The sequence below is a fragment of the Harpia harpyja genome, chromosome 19 (genome assembly GCF_026419915.1).
Source record: "Harpia harpyja isolate bHarHar1 chromosome 19, bHarHar1 primary haplotype, whole genome shotgun sequence".
Lineage (NCBI taxonomy): Eukaryota > Metazoa > Chordata > Aves > Accipitriformes > Accipitridae > Harpia > Harpia harpyja.
This window is the reverse complement of record NC_068958.1, coordinates 18,556,706-18,583,247: the sequence shown is the minus strand read 5'-3', so window position 1 is coordinate 18,583,247 and position 26,542 is coordinate 18,556,706. Positions and strand designations below refer to the sequence as shown.

The window sequence follows — 26,542 nt, the reverse complement described above, 5'->3', positions numbered from 1 at the left end:
GGCGTTGCTGTTGCGGGGCCGCCCCCGCCCGCGGGAGAAGCGAGGCGGGGAGGGGAGAGGAGGAAGGAAGAAGCCGCTGCTGCTGCTGCTGGAAGAGGAGGTGGCGGCGGCGGCGGTGGCGGTGGTGGTAGTGCTGCAGCCGCGGGCAGAGCCTCCCCCTCCCGCCGGGCCGGGCGGGGCGGGCTCCGGAGCCGAGATGTCTCAGGAGCGGCCCAAGTTCTACCGGCAGGAGCTGAACAAGACGGTGTGGGAGGTGCCCGAGCGCTACCAGAACCTCTCCCCGGTCGGCTCCGGGGCCTACGGCTCCGTCTGGTGAGTGCTGGCAGGGGACCGGGGCCGTGCGTGTGTGTGCGGGGCGGAGGGGGGTCGCGTCCGGTTGCTGCCCACCCCTTCGGCTCCTGCCCGGGCTCTCCGCCTGGAAACCTGCCTCGGCTTGTAGGGAGCCGCGGCGGGATGCGTGCAGGGCGGTCACCGCGGGAAGCGGAGGGAGGAGGAGAGCGGGGCTCGCTTGTCCTCCGGGGGTTCCTCTCCCCCAGCTTTTTACCAGTTCTCGTGCAAGAAACATTTTTCCTCCCGGTTTAAGAGCGGTACTGCCAGGAAGCCGCAGTCCTGTCTCTGGAATGCGTCGGGGATTGCACCACATGGCAGGTGGCACTAAAACATTTTTGCAGGGGAAGATAATCATGTCCCAACCCCACCCCCCCACCCTCCCCCGAATGATCTCATATAGACATATTTCACCGTGCCTTCTTGCAGTTAGTAGGTGGGGGGTGGAGGGGGATGGAGGCTGGCAAGTCCCCCGTAGCTGGCTTTGCAGAGCTGAGGGCCTGGCAGCTCTTGTCCCAGTTTCTTCCTGGATCTGAAGGATAGATTATATTTGAGGCAATTGTATTTTTAACTGGAATCTGCTGATAGGCAGGGAGGGTAGAGGGAAGGCTGCGAGGACTGTTTTTGCATCCCTGACTTGTAACTGGGTTTAGAAGTACCGATGTTTTCTTGGCAGTAGTAGATCAACACAGGAAAACTTGTTTTATTGCTGTAGAATGACAGAATTACTGCAGTATGCACAGCCTGGGAGAGTAAAGTCCTGGTATGAGACCTGCAGAAATACAGAGAGCTTGAAGATAAGAGTTTAGTTTTTAATGCTTACCTAATAGGAGCAAAACATATGACAGGTTACACATGCAAAATACAGTACTTCCTTAATTTGTAGTTTCTCTGCTGAAAGTATGTTGGATCATTAAATATAAACGAACTGGGTTGCATGCATTGTTTAATCGTAAACACAAGGTTGTATTCAAATCAGTTTTACATCTAGGCTTCAGCAGTCCTATAGTAGAGCTGTATAAAAGTGTTCACAGGTTACTGTGTCCTTTTATTAAGAAATGTCTTCCACACAAACATACGGTTTTTATTCTCTGTTCTCTGGCTCTGTCAGAGTGTGATCAGAATTTTCAAATATGGGTGCATGATGATTACACATCTGCTCTGCTGCTGTATTTGAGCAGGCGTGCATATTTTTTCATTAACAGAATATGCAAATTTATATGAATTATCATTTATGTTGTATCATAAGGAGGGATGCATACTGTACGCTGGTAAAGAAAAGGAGTTGCTTTGCATGTGCTGCAGTGTTAAAGTTCTCAGCTGTTCTTAAACTATTGTTATAAAATTTTTAGTAAGTTCAGCTTAAATAACATGCATTTCTTAAAACTTCTGTGCCTCAAGTATGCAAATGCTTATATTTCATAAAAGACAAAGGCTGGTCAGTTCTAGTAGCAAGATTAAACAATGTACTTGCCGAGGTTTTTTAAAATAGAAGGGTATAGTTCTGGTGAAAGAAGGGCCTTGCTGCCATAGCTGATAAATACCCCTGTAAGTGCCACAGAGTTACATAACTCCCCGAATGTAATAGGAAATGAATTCGCTCAATGCCTTGCGCATTGTATTTTTAAGATTGACCCTGCACCATCTAGCCCATTCCTCTTCTGTTTTCCCTCTCCCACAATCTCCATTGTGCCTGTAATACTTCCAAAGTTTGTTTTCACAACCAATAACTACAGAGTTTGCATCATGAATTTCCTGTTTTTGCTGTGTCAAAACTTTCAAAGATTGTGCAACTGTTCAGATCAGATGAAACAGTTTTGTATTGGAAGCAATTTCAGACATGTGGCACATGAATCTTTTTTCAGTCCATGTTAATGGTTTTCTGTATGTTCTTCTAGAAGTATGTTTCAGAAAAGATACAGTTCAGAAAGACTAGTGGTATGGAAAGTATGTCAATTAAAAAAAACAAAACAAAACCAACAAACAAAACCCCTTGCATATATATGTAATCTTATTAAGCTGCAAATGGTGATGCATAGTATTCAGGATATTCCTGCAATGACTTGTTCTGCTCTCTGTCCCTTTAGAGATTTTTCTGCCCATTAAAAAGTTACCTGGTTTCATTTGAGACACTGAGTTTGGTGTACCTCTGTGTTAGGATAGTAAATTGTGGGGTTTTAACCACCCTTAAACTGAATGGTTAAATGTACTTCTTTGTATGTCTACTGCATTATTATATTAGAATGTAATAAAATGCTCTGTTGTTTATTTAGTTGTCAAGATGAGGCATTTAAAAATGAGGAATTTCTAGAAAGTGGGGGAAAAATGAATAAAAAAGAAAGAATTAAGCCAGCAGATGAATTATTTAGACTATGGAGCTGTCTACTGTAGGCTGCTTTAAATGTCTAATGTGAGTATGACTTGGAACACCCTAATTTAAGAACCTGACTTTATTTGTAGTCAGTGGATGGAGAGAGGGAGGCATTTTCTGCAGACAGCTTAAGTCACCTGAGGCACGTGCTTAAAGTTAGAGCAAATATTCCAGTGTTCTCTGAAGTATTGTGTGCAGTCTTGGAAGAATGATGTTCAAATGGCCAGCTCAGGTATTTTTCAGGATCTGTTTTTTAAAAGCTGGAAGTACGTGGAGGTGCAAGTAGGGATTCAGTTCCAAAACTTCGAGAAACATCGATATATATCCTCAGATTGATCATTACTAAGTCATGTAACAATTGCTGTGACATCTGTTGTGTGAAATGCTATTTCATTTATTCTGGCAATAGTTTTGTATATTTGTACAACATAGCGTTTTGCATGAAAAGGATTTTGTAACCAGGTCTACACTAAAACATGCGGGGTTCCTGAAGTATCAGTCTTGTAATACTTCATGTAAGGAGGAAAGGGGCCTAGGTAATGCAGCATCTTGCAGTGGGAAGTTGCTGAATGGAGATGGGATCTATTGGTGACTCACAGTTTAGCCGGAGGATCGCTTCGTTTCTTGTGTGTGCTGGAGGGAAGTCTCAGCAAACGGCATTAGTTCAGCCAGCTCTAAGCTAAGCAATGAGGTGTTTTGACTATCTTTGCCATCAGTTTCTAAAATGCTGTGAAGGCAGACTCGGTATACTCTTAGGAGTTTACTCCATTGTTGTATTATTTGTAGCAGTTCTTTGTGCGTTGTATCGATACCTTTGTAAAAGAAGGGGTTTGGTTTAATTGCTTTGCAGGCTATCTGTATTGCCCTATTTAATTTGGAAAGGAATTGAACAGCCAAGACTTCCTCTTCCTCAGAATCTTGCATAAGAATTTTTTAGCTTTTTTTGTTTGTAGACTGTCAGATTATATAGCCCTTCCAAAACCTGTGATTTCTTCCCATTTCAACCCACAGTTGTACCAACACTGACTCTGAATTTCCTGGATATTACAAAGATACTGACATAGTTTCCCTCTTTTTAAACTAACAGAGAAACACTATGGATTTAAGAAATTTTAAATATTAGGCTCCAGAGGAAATGAAGTAACAACACTAAATATCACCTTTGTAGTAACAGTTCCTCTGTGGATTTTTTTTTTTTTTTTTTTAACCAATGTGTGTCTTTTAGGCTTACTAATCCCTTATCAAAGCGTGCAAGTGCCTCCAAAGTATGTATGCATTTGGAGGGACAGGTGCCTGCTTCTCCAGTAAGGTGTGGTAGATATGTGAGGAGTGATATGAAGAGAACTGTAAAACTGAATGGTATGAAGCAGCCGTACAGGTAGGATTAGCAGCACGCATGTGAGGAAGGGGGATCGAGTTGGAGATGGGCATGCACAGAAAAGCCGTGAGCAGAGTTCTGAAAGCGAAGGCAAGTAGTTTGAACTTCATGGGAGCTTTGTATATTAAGAAACGAAATTAGTGTGAGCATGTCTGTCCTATAGGGAGATTTTTATTGCAACTTTCTTAGAAGTAGAAGCCAACGTAGCAGAGGAGAAGTAAGATTTACAACTCCTTATAGTGTGTTGGGAGGGTAACTGATTGAAATGCATGTATAGACTGAACTCAAAAGTGGCTGGTGTTAATGATAAACTGTCAGGTACTAAGAACTGTGTTTTTTCTGTCTATAACTAGGGGTGCATAAATTAACTCCGAAGGTGCCACTGAAGAGCTTGGGTATTTGCATAGCTGCTAGTGATGAGCAGCATACTATTTAGCAAAATAGTCTTTACACAAAAATTAACATTCAGATTATCTAATGTTCAAATAAATTGGAGTCAAGTAATTTTGCGTGTACTTCAGTTCCTCAGACTACTTCAAATGTTACTTCTAAGAAGATACAAGCTGAATCAGTGGATAAGTTCTCTGAAATAATTGTTTTATTCTGGCTCTTATGTTCTGAATTCAGTACAGGTTAGCTCAGAATTGTAGTTTTAGCTTACTTAGGGTGAAGTGGATGCAGTTCGTGTGCCATAGTGTAATACTATGTAAGAGGTTAAAAAATGTGGAAGCTGTGATAAATTCTGAATTTGTGCTGACCTTGTTTTAAAAGGGACTTAAAACTGTGGATCGTGCAATTTTTTCTGAATTGGGCTTTTTTAGCTGAAATATGATCAGTGTAGTGCAGCTGTTTTAAGTCTGTGATGAAAGCCAGCTTAGTGTTCCTTAAAATGTTCTCCAACATGACAGCTGTTCTGTAGCTGTGTGTTCTGTACTCGTGAAAACCATTAGGCAGTTATCTATATTGGCAGAAAATTACTCAGCATGCCTTTATCTGTAGGCACTCTGTCTTTAGGCCTCAAATGTGACCGAACTTAGAATTCTTCTGACTTTGAGAGTAACTCTAGATTGCGAATGTGCAGTAATACAAAATTTTCTTTCCTGGGCTTGTGCATAATGTCATAGTGCTGGTTAAATAGTTTCTCAGTACTGCTGATTGCAGTTCTCCTTGGAGGTTATACATCTACTACAGCAGAATGATGACTTGATACGACCCCAAAAATGTCATTAAAAATAATGTGAAATTGAATTCCCTTTGGACTCTGAAACAGCTTATGTTATGTCTGGTAGTTCTGAAGTCTTCTCTAAAGATAATCTTATGGAAACCAAGAGAGAAATGTGACTATGTAGCTGTGAAGGTGGTTAGTATGCAGGGGATCCCCTTCTCTTCAAGACAAAAGAAATACTGATGTGTGCTGCCTTTTGTACCCAAAATGTTTGAAAGCTGGTAAGGATTCATGACTAATTCACAACTGCATGTGTTGAATTATGATGACTAATCTTATTTTTGCTCTAAGTCTTAGAAAACACCTTAAGTAGCATTAAAATATTGTCATATAATTACAGCCTGAATTAGGTATGTTTGTATATTGCAAAATGTTGTATGTGAAACTTAAAAAAAGTTGGATTCTATGTTTCATGAAGTGTTGCAGCTTAAATATTGGTATTCCAGTGATCAAGAAGACTTGCTGAAGATCATTTGAAATCAAGATTAAAAAATGAATGCTTAACGGGTTCTTTTGTCTGCCCAGGCTGAGTGAGGTGTAAAGGGTAACTCGTGTGGAAGTGGTTGATAATGGGCATTCTTTGAGACAGTATGGTGGAGCTTGAGTGATTCAGCTATGGCAGTTTGGTGCTCCTGTGATCGTCTGTCTAGCTCTGTTTTCATATCTTTTCCAGAGAGCTCTTTCTACCGTGTGTATGCAGGTGCCCCTTTGTAGAGAAGGAGATGCTCTTCTTCCATCATGCGTAGTGGGTTTTTCCATTCTCTTGCAGGAGCTAGGGCAAGGATCGCTGTTTGTAGAAACAAGCTTGTATTTTGTTTTCTATTTCTCATAAACCTTGAAGAGCAAGTTCCTTGGAAACTGAGCAACTTTGTGATAAGGAGTCTTTTTGCAAGTTAATTCCAGTTAGTTGCTTTAAAAATAAATGACAACTACAGATAGCTTCTTTAGCAGGGGTGGAGGGTAAGAGTTGTATATGCAATTGTGGGTTTGTTCTAGGACTACGTTTGTGATTGGTTTTGAACTTTCTGTTAGTTAAGATACTTCACACTTTATAAATGTACAGCTTTGCTTTTCACTTGATGTCTATCAAGAACTAGTGCATACTCACTTTTAAATGGAATCAGGAGTTCACCCTGAATCAAAATGCAGCAGGAAAATAAACATTGTCATTCTCTGACTTTCTCCATTCCATTCTTTTCCCTTGTTTGTTATCTTGAATCAAGTGTGACCTTGATTTCACATCCTCTCTTTCTCTTCCTCCTTCCTTTTTGACAAACCAGAGCTGTTTTAGATAAGAACATCAAAGAAGAGAATAAAGAGGAATAATTTAGTTCACAGCTAAATACCTATGTTTCTTTAGTTCCTCACATATAAGCCGTAAGCTCAGGAAGATTTTATGCAGTGTATCATAAATTTAACATAGTTCTTCATGTGTTAAATTTTTGGTTGTTTCAAAAGTATCAGGCTTTTGCTTCTTAATATTACAAATAAATAGGTTGTAATATGACTTACTTCAAAAGATGATTTTACAGTACAAAATATCTATCTATGTATATATGAAGTTACCAAATAGGATAGAGTTAGTCTTCATGGGTTCCAAGAAGAAACATTATTTATATGTACAGGTTTTATGTATAAGTTTCTGCTGAAGGGACAAGTTTTAGTAATTTACAGCTAAATATCACTTATTCACATGCATTTTTTTATAACAGGAGCTTAGGATTAGATGTGATTTACCAAAGAGGTTTGATTTCAGCTTCAGTTGTGATTAACAACCATCATAGTTGATTTTACTAGGCACAGACCTTGGATTTTTGTATGGACTTAAACCATAAAAGATAGTATCTTGAGCATAGCATTTTGTGAAGAAGTCTGTTGTATGAAAATGTGTTTAGGAATACAGATAATATTTACAAGTACTCTTCCTCTCTCCAGACTTTTATTGCCATATTTATGTTTACAAGCAGAACTGGTTTTAGACAGAAAAATCATAAACATTTCTTTTTTTCTACAAAATTTCCCTTTAGTGTGTGAACAAGACTCATCTTTTAAACATCTTCTGTAGAAACCAACAGTTGTGTAAAGATGTGGGGATTTTGGGTGGGGGCGCAGGTTGTGGACCAGGATACCTAGAAATTATTTTCACTGGAGAAATGGCATTGACTGTGACTCAGTGTCCAGATAGCTGCTATCTGGAGTTGCTAAGTGTGGATTTGAAGGCATTTATAAATAATTCATTTTGATAATTTGATTACTCTTTGTTGTAGTTCTGCCTTTGACACAAAAACTGGGTTGCGTGTGGCTGTAAAGAAGCTGTCCCGACCATTTCAGTCTATCATCCATGCCAAAAGGACCTACAGAGAGCTACGGCTACTTAAGCACATGAAACACGAAAATGTAAGTTGAAGGAGATGGTATGAAAAGTTGGTCTGAAGTTGGACTATTCAGTGAGCATCCATCATGATTGCATTTAAGGATCTTGTTGCATACGGTTTTTTCTGATACTAAATACAAAGCTTGCTGTAGTCCAAGGGATTATGATTGTAGAAAAGCATGCAGATAAAAAAACCAAAACTGACATAACCAAACCGACGTAACCAATTTCGTATTTAAAAAAATCGTAATATTTCCTAGAATAATCTAGAAATTACTGCTTAGCCGGTTCATGCTGTGTTAAGAATTAAGAACACAGGTGATGTTGCTTACATTCTCCTGCTAGCTTGCTGTAGTAAGCTGTAGTTTTTGTTATGTTAAGAATTTATTTAAAAAAATAAAATATCAAAGTTTGTTTTTAGTGTCTTGCGGAGGGTTTTTCGTGTTTGTTTGTTTTGGTTTGCCTGTGTCAGAAGGGTGTGGGGTAGATGTTAACTAGATTCCTGTAGGTAAAATGGGGAGGAAAAAAGGGGGTGGTGAGGGGGTGGAAATTGGATGGCTTTTTATACAAGCCATCCACTTAAATGATCAACAGAGAAACAAAATAGGATGTGACAAATGTTATGTTGAACTATTTTTTTTATATAACCTCCATTTGGTATAGAAAACAGTTGGTTGATCAGTTCTGTGTGTTTGTGGCATTAACACACCAACGTATTTATACTGCGTGCTGTTTGGAGCAAAAGTTATGCAATGGAGCAAAAAGTCTCATAACCTGCCCTCTGTAGAGCTGTCAGAATGTCAAGAGGAAAGGAAGGCTCTTGATTTCTTTTGTCCAGGCAAACTCTAGCTTAGCAGAAGGGAAATACTGTTTTGGAAGTGAGCTGGGCAAACCTAGCACAAAAAGCCAAACAAGCGTAATTTTGTTGGAAGGTTCTCCTTGGATGGTCTGTTCAGAACTTCTTCTGTTGTGGGAGTGGTGCTTGTGTGTTGTGGCTTCTAGCCACCGCAGTCAGTGGCTGGTATCCCGTAAATCTTGATGTTTTTTAGCATGGCTAACATAATTGGATCTTTTGATGCATATATGTACTATTGTCAAAAATTCTTCTTCAGTGCCTCTGTATGATACCATTGTCTCAACAGTAGAGGAGGTAGCATTTGATCCTGCTTAATATCCATCCCCTGGAGTTTTTTCTGGACCTTCTCTCATAGCTGAGATATTCTCCAAACAGGAAAGCTTTGAATATCTGTTACCCCCCCCCCCCCCCAAAAAAAATCAGCATATCAATCCATTTTGTCTAAGCTAATAAGGTTAAACAATGAAAATTAGATTGTAACTGGTGCTACAACAGTTTTGTGTCTGGCATTCATAAATATTTTTGGATTAGTGTTGCAAAGAGCCTATGTAGCTTTAAGAGTAAGAGATAAAAGGAAGTTGTTTATATATAGAAGTATTTATTATCAGTTTATCGTACCATCATCTATCTGTGGGAAGTTTATCTAGGCTGCGGTTTAAAAATTCTGCAGATGCAGAGATGTTCAGAGCCAGTTCAGGCACGCTTATTAATGCTAGTGTCTTGACTATTCAGATCTCAGTTCGGAAGTAGAACACTTGGTTTTACGTGGCACAGAACACACCAGCAAATCTGGAAGGTATGGCGGTTTAAGGGGCTTGAGCATAGGATGGTTTTCTATATCCTGTATCTAGTCTGGTTCATGATGATCTTGAGCAAATAAATGGACCTGCAGAGCACTCAAGTGTGTCTGCATTATATTTTCAAGTTCCAGGAGGCCTTGTTAGCTTGAATAAAGCACAACGCTGAGCAGATGGGAGAGCAAATGGGTTTGTTGTCATATGAAGAAATTAATAAGCTCTGTGACATCCTAAAATGCTGGGAGGGGAAAGCAAAAAGGTTAGGAGTTGGATTCTGAATCTGCTGGTGTTCACACTTCCTTAGAAGTGAGTCAGTGATGTGCTGCAGAATAACTGTATTTAGTGTTTGTGGAACTCGATGACCGATATGGATGGTTTGATACTGTGCTTTGCAGTGTAGCAAGATAAAAGTGATAAATGAAAAAAACCTGAAGTCTGTGTAGCAAAGTCAGTTTTTGCCTCTCCATGCTAAACTGGGTGGATAATGTTGAATTTTTCTGTAAAAACTGTTACGGAAGAGTGCACCGGAGAAAGAAACTGTAAGCACGAGAATTATTATGCAGGATGGATGTGAATGTTACAGTTTGAAGATGTCATCTCTCTAGAAGTGGATTTGCTGTGATGTATATCAAGAGAGGCAGGAAAGTGTTTTTTCTCTTCAGTTTCCTCAATAAAATGTAATCTATAATGTATAATATAGATTAGACGGAAGCTTTTACTTCCTACCCACTTGCTCTCTTCCAAAAACATAGTCTAGGCTCCCCAAAGATTTTGGCTTTAATTCTCTGCTTAAAGGTTACTTAAATGACTGTGACATCCTTGACAAGTGTAAACAATGGGATAAAAAGAATGGCGCAAAGGGGAACATGGGAATCAAACTCTTGGTTTTGTATGCACGCTTGAACCATTACTGAGGTTGCTGAAATGTGTGTGATGCTTGTGTATCTGAGACGAGTGAGATGCTGACTTGAAAAGGGAAGAGGAGTTTTTTGGAGATGGATGAAGAGAACTAGTCTATTTATCTCATATATTAATAAAATAAAATATTATTTGCTATTAAGAGAGGAAAATAAGGTTTAAAAGCACATTTCAGTGAAAAACAGAATAAACTTTATTGACCAGATAGATTTTTTTTTTTTTTTTTTTTTTTTAAATGCTGTAAATGACCTAGAAGATAGTTATGGGATAAGGTATAGTTCTTCTTTTCCACAAAGTAACACATGCATGTCCTTTTGCTCTCTACTGATAGAACAGTTTAGCTGTAAAATGAAAGGTGGAGTAGCTGCTCTTTGGGTAGAAAATACAAATGACAGTGTGAAGCTGTCGGTTGTTTGTGAAAATTGGGTCCTCACTGCATTGCACTGTTTTCCTGACTTATTTTCTGGTGTAGTTGTTGTTATTCATTGCTCAAAGATCCTCAAATTTTTCTAGCCATTACTCAGTACAAGTGAAACAAATAATAGTCTCCCAATTCTGATTTTAGTATGTAAGCAACAGTATAACTAAGAATTGAGCAGGAAGCAAACAGTTTTGTCTGGTGGTTGTTTTTTTGTTTCTGTCATCTATTTATTTCCTGAACAAGCTTTAGTTGGTTTTTGAAATAAGGTATTCTAAACCAGTGTTTACACCTGCCTTTTGTTGTGGCTCCCATTTGATGCTGTAAGTGGATGGCTGGTGTGAAAAGACAGCTGTATATTTTTAACCTTTTTTTTTTTTAACACAAGAATGGAACATTTGTTTCTGATCTTGTATGAATACTAATTTGTCTACATCTGAATGATTCATGTAGTTGGAAATGAAACAGCTGCTGGAATGAGTACTTTGTATTCCACAAAGGATCTTAGTAACTGTATCATGTTATACTATGAATGTATTTCACAGCTTTTTCACTTTATCATTTTCTTTCTAGGTGATTGGCTTGTTGGATGTGTTCACCCCTGCCAAGTCACTAGAAGAATTCAATGATGTGTAGGTAACTTCTCTGAAGACTGCAACAAAACATCTTTTGTATCTTCCTTGCATCTCCCAGATGATTATAGAAATATTTGCCACCTTAATTTGTTTGCCATCATTCTCAAACAATTCTGAATTCCAACACACAAGATAGTAGGACATCCTAAACTATTGGACTCTTCAAACTTGTTCACTTGTGTTTTCTTGACCAGTGCTGTAGCAATCGGTGTACTAATCTGCTACATTATTTAAAGTGTTGTGATCTATATTTCATTCAGCAACATGCTTTGGGACAGTCAGCCCTGCTACTGGAGCTTCATAGAGAATTTTTATCGTAATTCTGTTGAAGGGATTGCTTCATAGCCTGTGTGTTTCCTTTTGTTCATAGGTACTTGGTGACACACCTTATGGGAGCAGATCTGAACAACATTGTGAAATGCCAGAAGCTCACTGATGACCATGTGCAGTTCCTCATATACCAGATTCTTCGGGGCCTGAAGGTACTTGCACCTGCCCTACCTGAACGTTGATAGCTCATCAGCGGGAGGTGGGAGTTCTTGATGAATGTCATATCCTCAGAGATTCATATGAGTACATAGTGGGACTTCTGTAACTTCCCTAATGTATCATAGGATAACCTTTTATTATTGTTCTTTCACTTCATACCTCTTTGGAGCTCTGTATCAGTAAAGTTATGTATCATTTAAGAAGATATTTTCATACATTCCTATGGGCAGAGTCTGGAAAATTACAAACTATGCTGCTGTCTAATCTGCTCTGGCTATGAATCTTGCATTTCTTCAGTTTTGTTTACTTGTGGTGTTCCACTTGTGGTGGCAGTGCTCCTGGGTGTTCCTAAGGAGAGACAAAGAGAAACACTTGCCTACCTGAAACCCATAGACACACACTTGGTTCCTTCTGCAGAAAAGCTATAGCATTTGAATTGTGTGGGATGGGATAGGGCAGTAATGTCTAGTGAAGAAATGAGAAGGAGGCTACTTGGACTGTTATATAAAATTTGTCATCTTGCCTTACAGTACATTCATTCAGCTGACATAATACACAGGGTGAGTATTTATCCTAAGATTGCTTCCTGTACTGAACCAATGTCTTTAAAAAATGTAGCACAGAATCTTACAATGCAGCACCTCTAGAAACCAGAAGAAATTTTCCAAGAATTATTTTGGTTAAACAGTCAAAAGGTTAAACATGGGAAGTGCTTGTCAAGATCCTTAGTTTCTGTTCCTGTCTATATTTGGCTTGTGTCTTTGTGAAATAGGTTCTCTATTTATTAAATATACATCTACAGCACTGGTGTTGCACTAAGCCTTTATGCTTTTTTGCTTATTTGTGACACCTCTGAGGACCACAGAAGAGATAGCTGACTCTGGGATAAAATAATTTTCCCGAGTATGGAGAGTTGATATTTACAGCCAGTTAAAATCTATTTTCTGTCTGCATTTACATTTTTTTATCTGTTAGACTTGTGAAACAACATATATACCACTGTTAATGCTGATGTTTAATTTTTTAGGATTTAAAACCTAGTAACCTAGCTGTAAATGAAGACTGCGAGCTGAAGGTAATGCAATCACAAGGTCTGATTGGTTTGACTGTGATTTGAGTGAATGCCGTGTGGATGTCCCTTTGAATTAAAGGGACAAAATAATTCCTTATGGAAATACTTTTGTGGCCCAAAGTAATAATGTCCCTCCCAGCTGTAAGAGGCTGTAAGGATGTTTTTTCTGTATCTGTTCCTGTGTTTTTAATGAATCATCATGAAAGTGAGGAGTTAACAGCTTTAGTTTGGATTTAGTTGTTTTAGAGACAAGATATCCAGATGTAATTCTGATTATTGAGTCCTACCCTGTTCTAGGCTAGTTTCTTTTAACACGTTGTGAAATTTAGTTTCATAATCTACTTTTGCAGTTGCACCACCTGTCCTCCACCCAATCCAATAACTGCCTAGTTATTTGCTCTAACTAGTTTGCATTGTTCCACTGCAGTAGTTGGTGGATGTCTTTTCTCTTCTGTAGATCCTGGATTTTGGCTTGGCCCGACACACAGATGATGAGATGACTGGGTATGTGGCTACTCGGTGGTACAGGGCTCCTGAGATCATGCTGAACTGGATGCATTACAACCAGACAGGTAATGCATTTTAACTAACACAAGGCTTTTCAGTTCCTGAATTGTGGAAAAAAAGAGGTTGTCCTTTGTATGTGCTCCTTTCCATTTGATCACATAAGGTGGCAGTCATGATAATTATGCTTCAGTAAGGGTGATTGAAAGAAGGAAGGCATAGAACTAGTATTTGAACCACAGTCTACCAGATGTAAGTTAAGAATCATTATGATAGCATTCACAAGACTTCTTTAAACTCAAACCTTTGAAATTGCAAGCAGCAAAATATTGTCAGCACTTACCCCCTATTTTTCCTAGCACAGTGGTTTTTAAAGTAAGTGAATGGAACGTATCTGGATGAGGAGAAGGTGTGTTTCTAGGAAGCTTCTGGGAATATGCTGAAAAACATCTGGAGTTATGGTGTGAAGAAATGCTAGAAAGTATATAAATCTCCCTTCCTTTCCTCTCTTCTTAGCCACTTCTTCACAGTTTTATCTTCCTCACAGTTTGCAGTTATCTTCTCAGCAACACGCCGTGCTTCCCTACAATACTTCCAGATCAGGCACAGAGAAGAAAAGCAAATGCTGAGAATAGTTCTTGTACACGAGAGCATGTGGGTCAAAGAGAATAATGTGCTACTCTGATTTCCTACTTCACTATATGTTCTTCTTTTCCTCTTGCACGTATATGGACTTGTATCTGTAGTATAATAGTTGGTGGTTGGCTGGGTAGAATTTATGTAAGGCCATATGCACATTCATTCCTCAGAGTTGTCTTGAACAGGTTTCTTCCTCTTTGACTGTGTAGATTCCTCCCCAGCTTTTTGGTGTTCAATGCATGTTATGCTCTGGAAGGAAAATTTGCCTGATCTAGTATTCTGTTATTTGGACAAGTCTCAGATGATGTAGTTACTGAACAGTTTCAGTTAGCTTGCAGCTTATCTCAGATTGTTTCAACGCCATAAGACTATTTAAGGATAAAGTTGTTTGTATTTGTTGGATAGGGTGATTCTATTGAGACTGTATTTTTCTGCATTACGTTGTTTTGTTTTTTATTTTATTTTGTTCAGTTGATATTTGGTCAGTGGGATGCATTATGGCTGAACTGTTGACTGGAAGAACGTTGTTCCCTGGTACAGACCGTATCCTTTAAAAGTAATACATTTTTTTGAAATGGAAGTTAGAGATCTTCACTTTCACATACTTTACAAGAAAAGAGGTCCTGGGTTTGGTTGTGGGGGTTTTTTGTTTGTTTATTTTTAAATTAATGGCTTCTTTTACTCACAGTACAATGAGGTGAGTTATTGATTTTGCTGCATGTGAAACAGTCACAATATGCAAGGCAGCAAATCTATTTCTTTTTATTGTCTATTAGCATCACTAGAATTACTCACATGTTTGTTTCTGGGAGTTACTTTCCTTTAAGTTTATTTAAATTCATTGCTCTTTGAGTTTGTAGAAAATAACTGCATGGAGTAGGCTGTCTGCTAAGAATCCTCTCACGCTTCAGGTTTCTAGCAAATGTGAAGCATCACTTCTGGCCTCTCTTCTGTATCCTGGTGGTATGCTGTGAAAGCAGTGGGTTTGCAGATTCTTTAGTGCCAAGGATCTCATTCCAAATTGCTCTGAAATGTTTAGGTTCCGCTTCCATGCTTGAGTGTAAACAGATTGTGAGCCTCCTTTCCCTGTGTGCTTGTATTGATGTGAAAAATCAAACCTGAATAATACCTTTTTCAAAATTACTTTTTTGCTGCACCAAAGTGGGCTGGGTAGGACACTTTGGCAAATTTACGAGCGCGCACTTTTGTGAGAATTGGTCATGATTTTCCCCAGGAAATTAGAACTGAGACTTCATGCAAATTGTTATACTTACAGCTTTTGTTCATTCAGCCACACAGCATATAGGGGTAATTTACTACTGTTAAAATTTTTCATTGCCTAGAAGTTGGACTTTATTTGCCAGAGAAAATTACATTGCCCACATTTTACCAAATTTTATTCTTTCAACCACAGTCTGTTTATTTTAATAATTTATATTAATTTATTAGTATTTTAATCTGTTAATTCAAATATGTTAGCATTTGATTTAAAAGAAAACTAGTGTTGGAAGTGCTGGCCTTCTGTGTACTATGTTACTTCTGGAAAGCATCTAGATTCCAGAACTCTTTGGCAGGGGGAAGGCTTTCATTCCAGTTTTGACACAGTTTCATCTCCCTTTTCAATGTACTTTAACTTTACCCTTTTTTGTCTTTTTCTGCCCATCTCCATCTCATAATCTCTCTCCAAATTTGTTGAACTTGCTATATGTTACTGTTTAGTCATCTCTGCTGTATTTTTCTGTTGTCAGGGTCAGAAGCAGAACTAACAGGGAAGTGGCTTAGAAGCTAGTAAAAAGTTGCCATGTTTCTATTGGCTGATTTAGCACGTATAATTTGGTTGGGGTAGATTTTGTTTGTTCTGTCAAGAAAAAATGAGAAATCAATAATTGTTGATTCAAACAAAGCAAAAGTCTTTAAGCTGTTGCCACTGTTTAACCCTAATAACACTTTAGATTTTAAAAACCTTGATACTTGCACATAAAATATTTACTAATAGGATTTGCAATATGTAAGAAATGCTTCACAATGTGTTCTTTATGAATTGAACAAAACAGTTACCTTCCAAGCCTGAGAAGATTTTTCTCCGACTGTGTTCTTAGCTGTGAATTATAGCAAATAATATCTGCAATGCAAAATAAAGTTTACCTTTAGGATCTAAATTGTTTGCTTTGTCATATCAAGATACTTTACTAATTTATATCTCCTAGCAGATGCTTGTGATTCTTTACCTTAAGTGCTAGATTTCTTTTGCAAATGACAGTAACACTTTTGAATTAAATGCTTTTTCTGTTCTGAATTGGTTAGATTTTAAGAAAAATGAGGCCCAATCCTTTCCCATTGTAGATAAAACTTTGTAGTACTATAGTTCTTAGAGTTTGTGTGTGTGTTTCCCCGCTTTAAGTAACGTATATGCTGTTTGATCATGAGGTTAGAACTATAAGGGGAGCAGGGTTTGTGGTTATGAATCTTGTTTGTGCATGTAACACTTATCCAAGGATCTAGAAAGGCACCAAGCTGTCAGCTTTCACTACAGTTTTGCTGACATCTAAAGACAGCAAGCAGAAGTAAGATAACAATGGGTTCTAGCTTCTTCCTGTCTTGGAAGGCTCTTTGAAATCTTTATATATGCATGATTTTTGGAGAAAATTTTAGGAATTTTCCAGATGCAGATCCTGTTGGTTACTTCTGAGCTCTTGATAATTTCTTTGTACCCACGGATCTGCTGAGGCCTGTGTTCCTCCTGCAGTGTCTCTATGCAATTGCTGACTTACTGACTTTGCAACTAATATTAACATGCTTAATTCAAGGTATATTTGCCATGTTTCTATTAGCCAAGGATGTAGTATATCCAAATCCACTGCCATTCTAGGGAATTCACTTTGCAGTTGGAGGCAATGTGACTATTTCTGTGTGTTCAGGAAGTTGGAAACTGTTCCTGTTTGGCAACTGAAAATTTGACATTCTTCCTGCTCTTTGGTCTCAAGATGTTAATTTTCTCAACTGTATAGCTTCACATTTCCAAAATGAAATAGATAGTGACAGAATAGGTAATGCCTCCTGTTCAGATGGTTCTCTTGTTTGAAATATTGGTCCCTTTCACCAAGGATTTAGCAGAAATGGTGTGATGTTATTTACAGTCCATCAGGTATTTCTTTATATGGCCCGGAGATGTATATATTACTTGTAAGGGGCTTCAGTACAGGCAAGCTGTACAGTTAATTTAATCTGGTAAGTAACAAAGTTGTATTCTGAGATGATGATTATGCCACTGATAAACTAATGCTGAATATAGTTTTAAGTTCTGAAGGACCTAATCCGTAGAGATTCTGAACATGGCTTGTTATTGACTTAAAGCAAGAATTGTAGATGCTCTTAGGAAAAAAACCTGTGCTTAATATGGGCTTAGCTCTGCAGGATTGTTACAATATTCCTAACTTAAAACTGAGTGTAAGCTAATTGAATTGTTCCTATTGCAATCTATGGGTGGAAATATTTGGATGAAAGATGGATTTCTAATGTAAAATCCCTGCCAGGAGGTAAAGGGGAGCAAGATTGTGGGGAAAGACTAGTCAGAGACAAAAAAATTGAGGTAATGAAAATCAGAGTCCTTCGGGCTTTTAATGTGAGGCATAGCTAGGGGCTTTCTTTTTATCATATCTGTCTTATGCCAAGATCAGTTTCTGTTAAACATGTATATTCTTAATTTTGTTACAGCTCTTGTAATGTGAATGATTCATACAAATAAGTAGGAAAGTTGAGTAAGTTTGACAATCTGACTTGCATAAAATGATGTAAAGTACATATAAGAATATCTTGAATGTTTTGTACTAGTTTAGCCAGTTTTCTTTTTCTGTATGTTTTAAGCTGACTGTATTCCCTTTAAACTCTGAAGAGTATTTTTATTACTGTTTTTATTCAGTAGTATGAGACTTCCATGATAACTAACCAGTCTGAAATTACGTATTCTTCTGATACATCTTATTCTTGCTTGTGGTGGCAGCTAAAACAACTTCTGAACCTTGCTTGCCTGGATAAGCTCTTACAATCTTGCAATGCCTGCTACTGATGGTGACGGCAGGTTGTTTTCTGAATTTTAGAATCACTGAGACTCATCAGTCGTTGGGAGTACCTTGGTGATGGCATTTGGGGTTTGCATGCTGCGCTTTCCTTCTCCATGCACATGTGTGTTCTTTTTTCTGTTGTTTCATATTTACTAAGTCTTTTTCCTGTCTTTAATTGCTTATGGCTCATTTCTCTGGGACGTGGTAGGCCCTGTAGTTAAATTAATACTGCAATTCAACAGGTTATATAGATGGCAGGCCTAAAAACTAGAAGCAGGGGTTGGCTTTTGGCATGCCTGTGGCAGTGCCAGTTACACATTCTGTGTTTTCTCTAGTTTATCTGAGAAGACACTGAAGCATATTACACAAGTATCTTCCAATAGCAGTTTTCCCTGGGAAAAGAGCTGACAGCAGACTGGGCAGCAATATTGTTGGCACACCTGGTGCACGTGATTTTAAATGCCTTTAAAAGAGTTTAAATATTTAAACTGAGGTGTGGCATGTGACTTCTGAGAATGTTAGCAGTCCGAAATTTGCACAACTGTTTCTTGCACAAGAATGAGTGAAAGATGTAAGGGCTGGTTTAAATGGCACTGAAGAAAAGCCAATTTAAATGAGCTAATTGTGGTTAGTATGGCACCCTCTGCTAATTCTGCTACGCCAGTGGATATACTGATTTCATTTTAAACACTAAGAGTTGGCAATTCAGCAGCTAAGCTAAATCCAACTAGGTACATTGGATTTACTCTTAGGTTTTGAGTGTTTAAGTAGGTGGGAGTTGGCCAAGCAACTTGAGAAGTGAGAAATTAGTTCAGCTGTTCTGACAAAGTGCTATTTCCAGGGCTTTTAATTCATTCTGTATGTAAAACTTTAGACCAAAGTTTACATCAAAAGATAAAGGTTTTAGCAAAGTATTCGTGATTTCCTTCATATACCATTTGCCAGTATTACAGGAACTCTGAGGCTTTTTTAAAAAACGGGAGTCAGTTTTTGAAGTTCTTGAAGTAGTCAAATTAAAAGATACTCTAACAAGGATTGTAACTGGATCTTAAAACCTCAGGAAAGCATTGATCCCAGAAGAAACTTTGTCTAGCAAGTAGACTACTCTTACTGAAAGGAAAATGTTTAGTTTGATATAATTTTAAGGGCAAATATAAACATTACAGGCACAGTCTGAAATCACTAGTAGGTTTTGAAGGGCAGTGTGGAGGATAATTCAGAGAAGAAGGGAGATTGTTCTTTTCATGGTTTTAAAAAGATATCTTGTGCCTCCTTACTGTCTTGAGTTTTAGACATAAAACTGTGTCTTTAGTGGATTTTTTCCCTCAAGTGTATGTTTTGTCACTTATGCCAAATATTTAACTTTTCTGCCTTGCTAAAGACGACAGCTCAGATTGGTACATGTCCTGGTGGAAGCTCTGATCTGGATAAAACATTCTTTGCATCTGCAGTGTTATGTCCCGAGAGCTTTCTACCTAGAGATTTTAAATCTGAGCCCATATCCTGTTTCTCTCTGCCGCTCCAGCGGGTCTGTAGGGCAGAAGGGAGATCCTTTGGAGGCTTTGGCCTCCTGCCCTGCTGGTCCTGGCGGGGGGCAAGCACCTCTGCCGGCTGCTCTGGGCCTTGGAAAGGTGCACCCCGATTTGAGGTGGAGGGATGCTGTAGGTCATGAGCAGGGTCCAGTCATTTTCTTACTTTTGAAGTTTTAGAAGTGGCTGAATTACCTTGGAAGGTGTTCACAAAAGGCCTCGACTTCTTTTTTAATATTAGTGCCTACACCTTTCAGCCTTCTGTTTTACTTCATCTGTCACTAACACAAGCTAATCCTGCTAACTGCTTCTACTTTGGTGTGGGGCCTGAGAGGGTGAAGTGAGCATGTAAACTGATCCTTTGTCAGTGGGGCGAAAGCTTTGACTTCTGCTCCGTGATAGTTAAGGATGCAGTGACCAATTCAATGCATGTGGTGTGTTTGTAGACAAGTTGTTCAATCTGTTTCATGTGGACAGAGCTGTGTTATACAGGGGAATTCAACTGTAAACGAGAGGAATGAATACAGTTTGCTTAAAATAGCTTTTCAGTGGAGGCCTTGGCAGGTGTTAACTTTCAACATTAATAGGCTGATATGTTGCGCTTTTCATTTTGATTTGTCCCAGCATTTTCCTTTATGGTCCATCATTAGATATTGATCAGTTGAAGCTCATTTTGAGACTCGTTGGAACCCCAGGGCCTGAGCTTTTGAAGAAAATCTCCTCAGAGTCTGTGAGTTTACACTTTGATTGTAATATCTACCCTTTCGGAAGTCCCAAGTTTGTGTGTTGCCCTCCTGTAGTCTATCTGTAGTATGTGTTGGGATTTATTTTCTCTTATTTTTCTTCCTTTGTCATTCTTTGTTCTTGGATGGCTTTGAGTTCTTCTGCTGTGTGTAGCTGATCTTTATTCCTCTTACCTCTGCCTGTGGTATGATTTCTTCCTTCCATATTCTCATTTTACTGCTTCGTGACTTTTCTTTCAGTTTGTGGGTTTATACTTCGTGATATATTGTATGATCAGATGCTGCTGGGGAAGTATTTTTCACAGTTAAGAGCTTGAGGCTGGTCTCAATTATTATTTCTCCAGATTGCCTACCCAGGGATCTTTCTTAACAGGAGCAAGTGTGTTATCCTCTAAACACACACAGTTCCTTCTGTAGTATGATTAATTTCTGAAACATTACTGCCACCATCTTTGTTTTTGTAGCATAGAATCCAAAATGCCTTTTAGGTGCTTTTATGTGGCAGCTGTTTCCAGGGCACACAGTCTGCTGAGAATATAACTAATTGTGCTGTGTATTTAAAGGGTATTACTGTATGGGGCCCTTTTATCAAGGTAATAGCAAAAAGCTTTCTGCACTCTCCTTTTTAACGGGTGACCTCTATTTTCAGCCATACTGCCATTTCTATATTGTTCTAATCTTGAATTGTGAACTTCTGCAAAGACAGTATTAAATGGCATTTAATTTTACCTGTTTCTGAAGGTGAAGTGCATAAAGTTAGAGCAAGAGATGCTGTGACAGTATGGGTTAACAAGTTAATGCATAGTGAGCGATGAGCTTGCGTAGAGGTAACTAGCAGCATACTTCAGCAAGTCTCTGCTGTTTCTGATACGTAATAGAGGATCAGCGTGGTGGAGAGCGATGATAAGGTTATGTTGTACTGCAGCTTATGTTCTTTTTTTATGTAACAGTGATGGCAAATGCAAAATGTGAGGTTAGCCTTGGCTTAGATTTGATGAAGGTAGATGCGGGGTGCAAGTTGGAATCAGTTGGTCAGCTTGCCGAATATAACACCAATTTTAAAAGTCCTGGGATGTTCTACCCTTGGAAAGGTTAGAACTGAATAAAGCAGGTTGCTTTGAGTGCCCTGTGAAGTGACCTTAAGGGTAGTCTGGTATTTGAAGTACAGGGGATTAGTGAGAGAGATAAGCTTAAAGGTTGACTAAGTTAAGCGAAAGATTAGTTTGCATACGTAAGATTGAAGTGTTTTGGTTTTTTTTTTAACATTGCACAATAGAAAGAATAATTGCTCTTAGCCAGGTCCAAATCAAGAATCTATTTAAAGAAAAGAGTGCAGTAAAGTACTGTTTCTACTAATTTTTTCCATTAGATGGAGATAGCAAAACAAGTGTTTGAGGGCCTTTAGTGTGTCACTGTAACAAATTCTGTTTTTCTGCTGCATTACTTTACTTGCTCTTACTTTCTCTGTCTGTTCACTGACATCAGCTAACTCTGTCTTATGCAATGCTAATGTTTTGCTAATTTTGCATTTATTGCCTTCTGTCACCTCACCCACGTATCAAAGTGCATTCAAAGCTGTTTAGAGGGAGGTGTTAGTTGTGAGCCGATTTCACTTTGCACCACAAGGAATTGAAGTATTTTCTATGCAGCAAGAAAAAAGCTGGTAACGAGTGCAGAGGATACGATTTTTGTTTCTGTTTTAATTTTTGTTCATTTTCCTGAGGCTGTATGTAGCTGCAGCAGTCTTGGAAAATTTTTGAGGAGTAGCTTCAGCCAAAGGAAACGTCTACTCTGGTGGCTTAAAACTGTTGGGAAATGTGAACGCAACCGTGTTGTAGTGTAATGCTACTTATGGCGGACAGAAATACTTTCTGTACTGACACTGTTACCAACTGATCAGTAATTCTCCATTGTTTTAAGTGTTCACTAGTGCAATTGCTAAACCTTTCACAAGTATTTGAAAAAATTAGTGGACCCTGCCTGTATGGCTTTTGCCTTGTGGTTTGCAGAAGAGATGCTTTGTATGCAGCTGTTTTCTGTTTAAAATGGTTTTTGCACTGTTTTTAACAAAGCCCTTGACTAGGCACTTAAGATATTAACCAGCTTCAGCAGATCATGCGTCTGACGGGAACACCCCCTGCATATCTCATTAACAGGATGCCCAGCCATGAGGTGAGACCTGAGCAGATGAGGGGGGTTTGTAGGGCAGGTCTTCACTTGCAGTGTTTGCTGCTTCTATAAATGATGTGCTCGCATGTGGCATGGGGTGGGCAATTAACTACCTGCTCTTCAGCAAGATTTTTATACTAAATGAAGAGTTGAGATTTGGACAGTGCATACTCAACCACAGACTTCTGAGACTTGGGAGAGCCTGGATGTGAGTTGGTTTTGCATTGTGTGCCATGTTGTGCGGCTTACCAACAGACACCATACTGCACGCAGCCTTACCGGGACTCCAAGGCAGTCAGCTCTTGCAGCACCTCTTTGCTTTTCAGTCTTGCATGAACCCCACGTAATGTCAGCTCTTCCTCTGCTGTCTTGAGTGGCCTTTAGTTGGGAAGGGTTAATGCTGATAGGCTTAGTAAGTATCAGAATAAGTAAAGAGAAGGCAAAGTGAGGAGACAGACCATAATAACCGGTGCTTCAGGATGATTGAAATGTACTTTGTCTTGGTGGCTGGATTGTATTATACTTCAGCAGAGCATTTATTTCCACAGGCAAGAAACTACATTCAGTCTCTGTCTTACATGCCGAAAATGAACTTTGAAAATGTGTTTATTGGTGCCAATCCACTAGGTAAGGCTTGCTTTTTAAACATGATGCTCTTGCTAGCTTCAGCTTCAGGATGTCCTGGGACACCAAGACTTTTGTTTTGACTGCAGAAGTAGTTCAGAACAGAGCTATGTATCATTTTCAAAGTTTACGAAGTATGTGTGGGCTGAGGGTATAAGAAGAAGAAATTGTGGATGATGGTTGGGTCTTGAGAAACTACAGATTCCTCATACATTGGGCTTTTACAAACTTACGTTTCAGAATAAAGTGTTGCACAGCTCACAAAATGTAAAATCCTTTCTTTTCCGTTTTGGTGCTTTTGCAGCTGTGGACTTGCTAGAGAAGATGTTGGTACTGGATACAGACAAACGAATTACTGCAGCAGAAGCGCTGGCTCATGCCTACTTTGCTCAGTATCACGACCCGGACGATGAACCAGTGGCAGACCCCTATGACCAGTCTTTTGAAAGCAGAGAACTTGAGATTGAAGAATGGAAAAGTGAGTTTGGGGGACAGGAGAGAGAGCCAGCTTGCTTCCCTTGTGGTCTGTTCCATAGCTGCAGTTTAACTAAGCCATGGTAGTTAGAGACACAAACTGATAAAAATGTGGGCATCCTGTTCGTTCTGAGGTCCTTATACTGAGTGAATCTATAACGTGCTGTGCACATAATTAGCATAATCCCTGTAATGAATTATTACTATGAGCATACAAACATGTAGGTGACATAGTTGCTCATGTCTTTTATGTTTTCAAACTTACTCACATCTCCTCAATGCTCTGGAAGTAGTATCTTTTATTGTGTATGTTAGTCTCTGAGAATGGTGTAACCATTCTTTTCTTTTTCTTCTTCTTAATTAAACCATGGTTTTCATTTAAAATAGTGTTAGAACCTTTAAGATTATTGCAGATTTTCTTGCATGCAGGATGTCTTTAGTACTGCCTGTTAAGTTTGTCATGCTTTTCCCGCCAGGCCTGACTTACGATGAAGTAATCAGCTTTGTACCACCACCGCTTGACCAAGAGGAGATGGAGTCCTGAGAAACTGCTCTCTTCTGTTTGTCCCACTTCACTGTGAGGGGAAGGCCTTTTCATAGGGACTCTCCAATTCGTTCAAGTGCCTCGTCACAACAATATTCTCCTTGGTGGAGGGGTTTTGTGTGTGTTGAATTGGGGAGGGTGGGGGGAGGGAAGAAAGCTGAGTCTATGTAAACATGCTGCATGCTCTCTTGTATTCTGTGTACAGCCTGGGGCAAGCCTCTGAAGACCTGTTCTGACTGCTCTTCAGTCCTTCCAGAGTAACAGTGCTCAACCTGTTTGCACTGCTGGGGCGAGGTGGGGAAGCTGACGTTTAAAGTTTGGTTACAATCCTTGCCATTTATCAATTCTTCTACAATTAAGTAACCTCAAAATAATGGAAGTTGTTTTATAGGCTTAGAGAGTCCTCTGTTTTCCTCAGGACTGAAGGTGGGGTTGAGGGATGTCCTTGTTCAATGCCAGATGGCTGATTTACATCCAGATCTTCCTGGTACAGCAGAATGTACAGGCCTACTAATGTCTGATTCTTGGAACATGAAAAGGTTTTGTTTGAAACTGTAAATATGTTTGTGCCTTAAATGAATGGGGAGAGAGGGGAAAGGAAGTCTGGAGTGGAAATCTCTGACCCACTGTTTTTCAGGGTGAAGGCCCCCAGATAGCCAGGCATGAACTCGATGTAATCAGGAAATAACTTTCCGAGGCAACAGCCTCTACCCCTGGATTTGGGTATTCCTGGTTTTTTTTCCCTCTTCCCCTCCTCCCGTTCTGAGGCTTCCCAGCATTAGCTCCCACGAGACAGAGGCTGGAGAAGATTCTTGCTAGCCACACGTTTGTGTATTTTGTTCCTTAAAAGGTGGGGTGTTTTTGCATGTCGTAGCTGTATGTGCATGTAGAGCTGCTTGATTTTTGTCATTACTTCTTGGGGATGGCACTAGGGCAGTTAAATTGTCGGTGAACTATTTTACTGAGTACCTCAGCCAGTGCCGTGAAATCACAGCATCCTTCCTCTTGTGCTGCAGCTCATTGTGAAATACCTGCCATTCTGGAGGCTTTGGCGAGGAAAGGATAAAATGTACGGCATAGAAACATGCACCTTTTTCTTTGCGTTCTGATCTTCTGGTTTCAGAGAAGGAGAGCTTGGGACAGAGGGTTTCTTGTGAGATCAAATGTAAAAAATGTTCTTCAAAGAAAAGTGTGCCAGAACTTAACTTATTTCCTGAAAAGAATTTTTTTAGAAGTATTGGAATCCAAAGCAAAGAAATAAGCCTGCATAAAACCACAATCTCCCTTTTACTGTCTATATCTATAAATATAAATATTTATATATATAAAAACCTGACATTTACTAGAGGATTTTTTACCCTCTCAGATAAGAGCTTCTTGGCTGTTTTTTAGCAGGTTGATCTCTGCCTGAGGAAACACGAAAAGCGAGTATGTTTGAATACAAACATGGTTCAAATATTTTGTATTTTACAGGACTCTGTGTGAAATGAAACGCCCAGAGTTAGAGACTGGCAGGAGGGAGGTTTCTCGGCATGTTTGTGTGCTAGAACTGTACCTGGGGAGCTCAGGAGCTGGATTTTAGGATTTGCGGAGGAGACGTTTTTAGACATCTATTTGTTGCAGGCATCCTGTGTGGGCAACGTACCTGTGTATGTGAGGAGAAAGGCTTTTGCAGTATTTTGTATTCTTGTTACCTATGGGACGGAGAGGAACTGTTTGTAGTGTTTTTACCCCTTGTTTGAAGAGGCGGCACAAAGGGATGGGACATGGATGACAAAGCCATTGATTCTTCCTAGGCTACTTTCCAGTGATCTCTTCAGGTCAAACACTTAATAAAGGTCTGGGGTGAGATGAAGAGAGCAGTTATTTCATGCTCTGGGATAAAACTCGCCTCAGACTGACAAAATCAAGACAGAAAACCTCCCTTTTCTGCTGGACCAGCAGTCCAGGTATTCAAATGAAAATGTAGATATACTATGTAAACCTACAGCAAGATTATTTTTATCAGCCATTTTATGTGTAGATGCTACAGTGTGATTTCATGCGGAAATATTGCTAAAAGATTTTTAAAAATATAGACGTTGTGTGTGCGTGTGTGTGTGTGTGTCTGTGCGTGTGTGTGAGTGGGAATGTTTCATCTGGAGTCCGTACTCTAATGGGAGCCCGCGTGGCATGCACTCCCTACCTTCAGTGCAATGCTGTTCGGCTGCCTGCAGCCTGAACAGGGGGACGCACTTCAAAGAAGAGATGATCTGCTATTTTGTTTCTATCCATGAATTTTGCTGTAATTGGTTATGCCAGATAAGATGTCACAATACCACTGGTTAAAAATAAAACCTATTTTTCAGATTTACTGCGCTGATGGTACTTAAAAAGCTCCTGCACTAAAGGGTTA

The 26,542-nt window shown here is 39.3% G+C and overlaps 1 protein-coding gene across 3 annotated transcripts; it reads left to right on the top strand.

The window, feature by feature from the left end:
• Nucleotides 1-60: 60 nt before the first annotated feature.
• LOC128154300 (mitogen-activated protein kinase 14) lies at nucleotides 61-26,496 on the top strand. 3 transcript variants are annotated; one of them, XM_052814676.1, is made up of 12 exons: nucleotides 61-312; nucleotides 7,569-7,698; nucleotides 11,238-11,296; nucleotides 11,670-11,781; nucleotides 12,319-12,348; nucleotides 12,816-12,863; nucleotides 13,318-13,432; nucleotides 14,475-14,546; nucleotides 22,429-22,508; nucleotides 23,054-23,132; nucleotides 23,434-23,607; nucleotides 24,080-26,496. In XM_052814676.1, the coding sequence occupies exons 1-12, from the start codon at nucleotides 197-199 to the stop codon at nucleotides 24,145-24,147; spliced, it is 1,083 nt and encodes a 360-aa protein (XP_052670636.1). In that variant the 5' UTR covers nucleotides 61-196; the 3' UTR covers nucleotides 24,148-26,496. The 3 variants fall into 3 exon arrangements, 2 of the variants coding, with proteins under 2 accessions (XP_052670636.1, XP_052670635.1); XM_052814675.1 differs by lacking the exon at nucleotides 22,429-22,508 and adding an exon at nucleotides 20,244-20,323; XR_008239309.1 differs by lacking the exons at nucleotides 23,434-23,607; nucleotides 24,080-26,496 and adding an exon at nucleotides 20,244-20,323 and having other exon boundaries at nucleotides 22,409-22,508.
• Nucleotides 26,497-26,542: the final 46 nt, after the last annotated feature.

Coding starts and splice junctions, on each gene's coding strand:
- LOC128154300 (XM_052814676.1), top strand. CDS start 197: ATGTCTCAGGAGCGGCCCAAGTTCTACCGGCAGGAGCTGAACAAGACG. Junction 11,297..11,669: donor CTAGAAGAATTCAATGATGT/GTAGGTAACTTC, acceptor TTTTGTTCATAG/GTACTTGGTGACACACCTTA. Junction 11,782..12,318: donor AGATTCTTCGGGGCCTGAAG/GTACTTGCACCT, acceptor CTTGCCTTACAG/TACATTCATTCAGCTGACAT.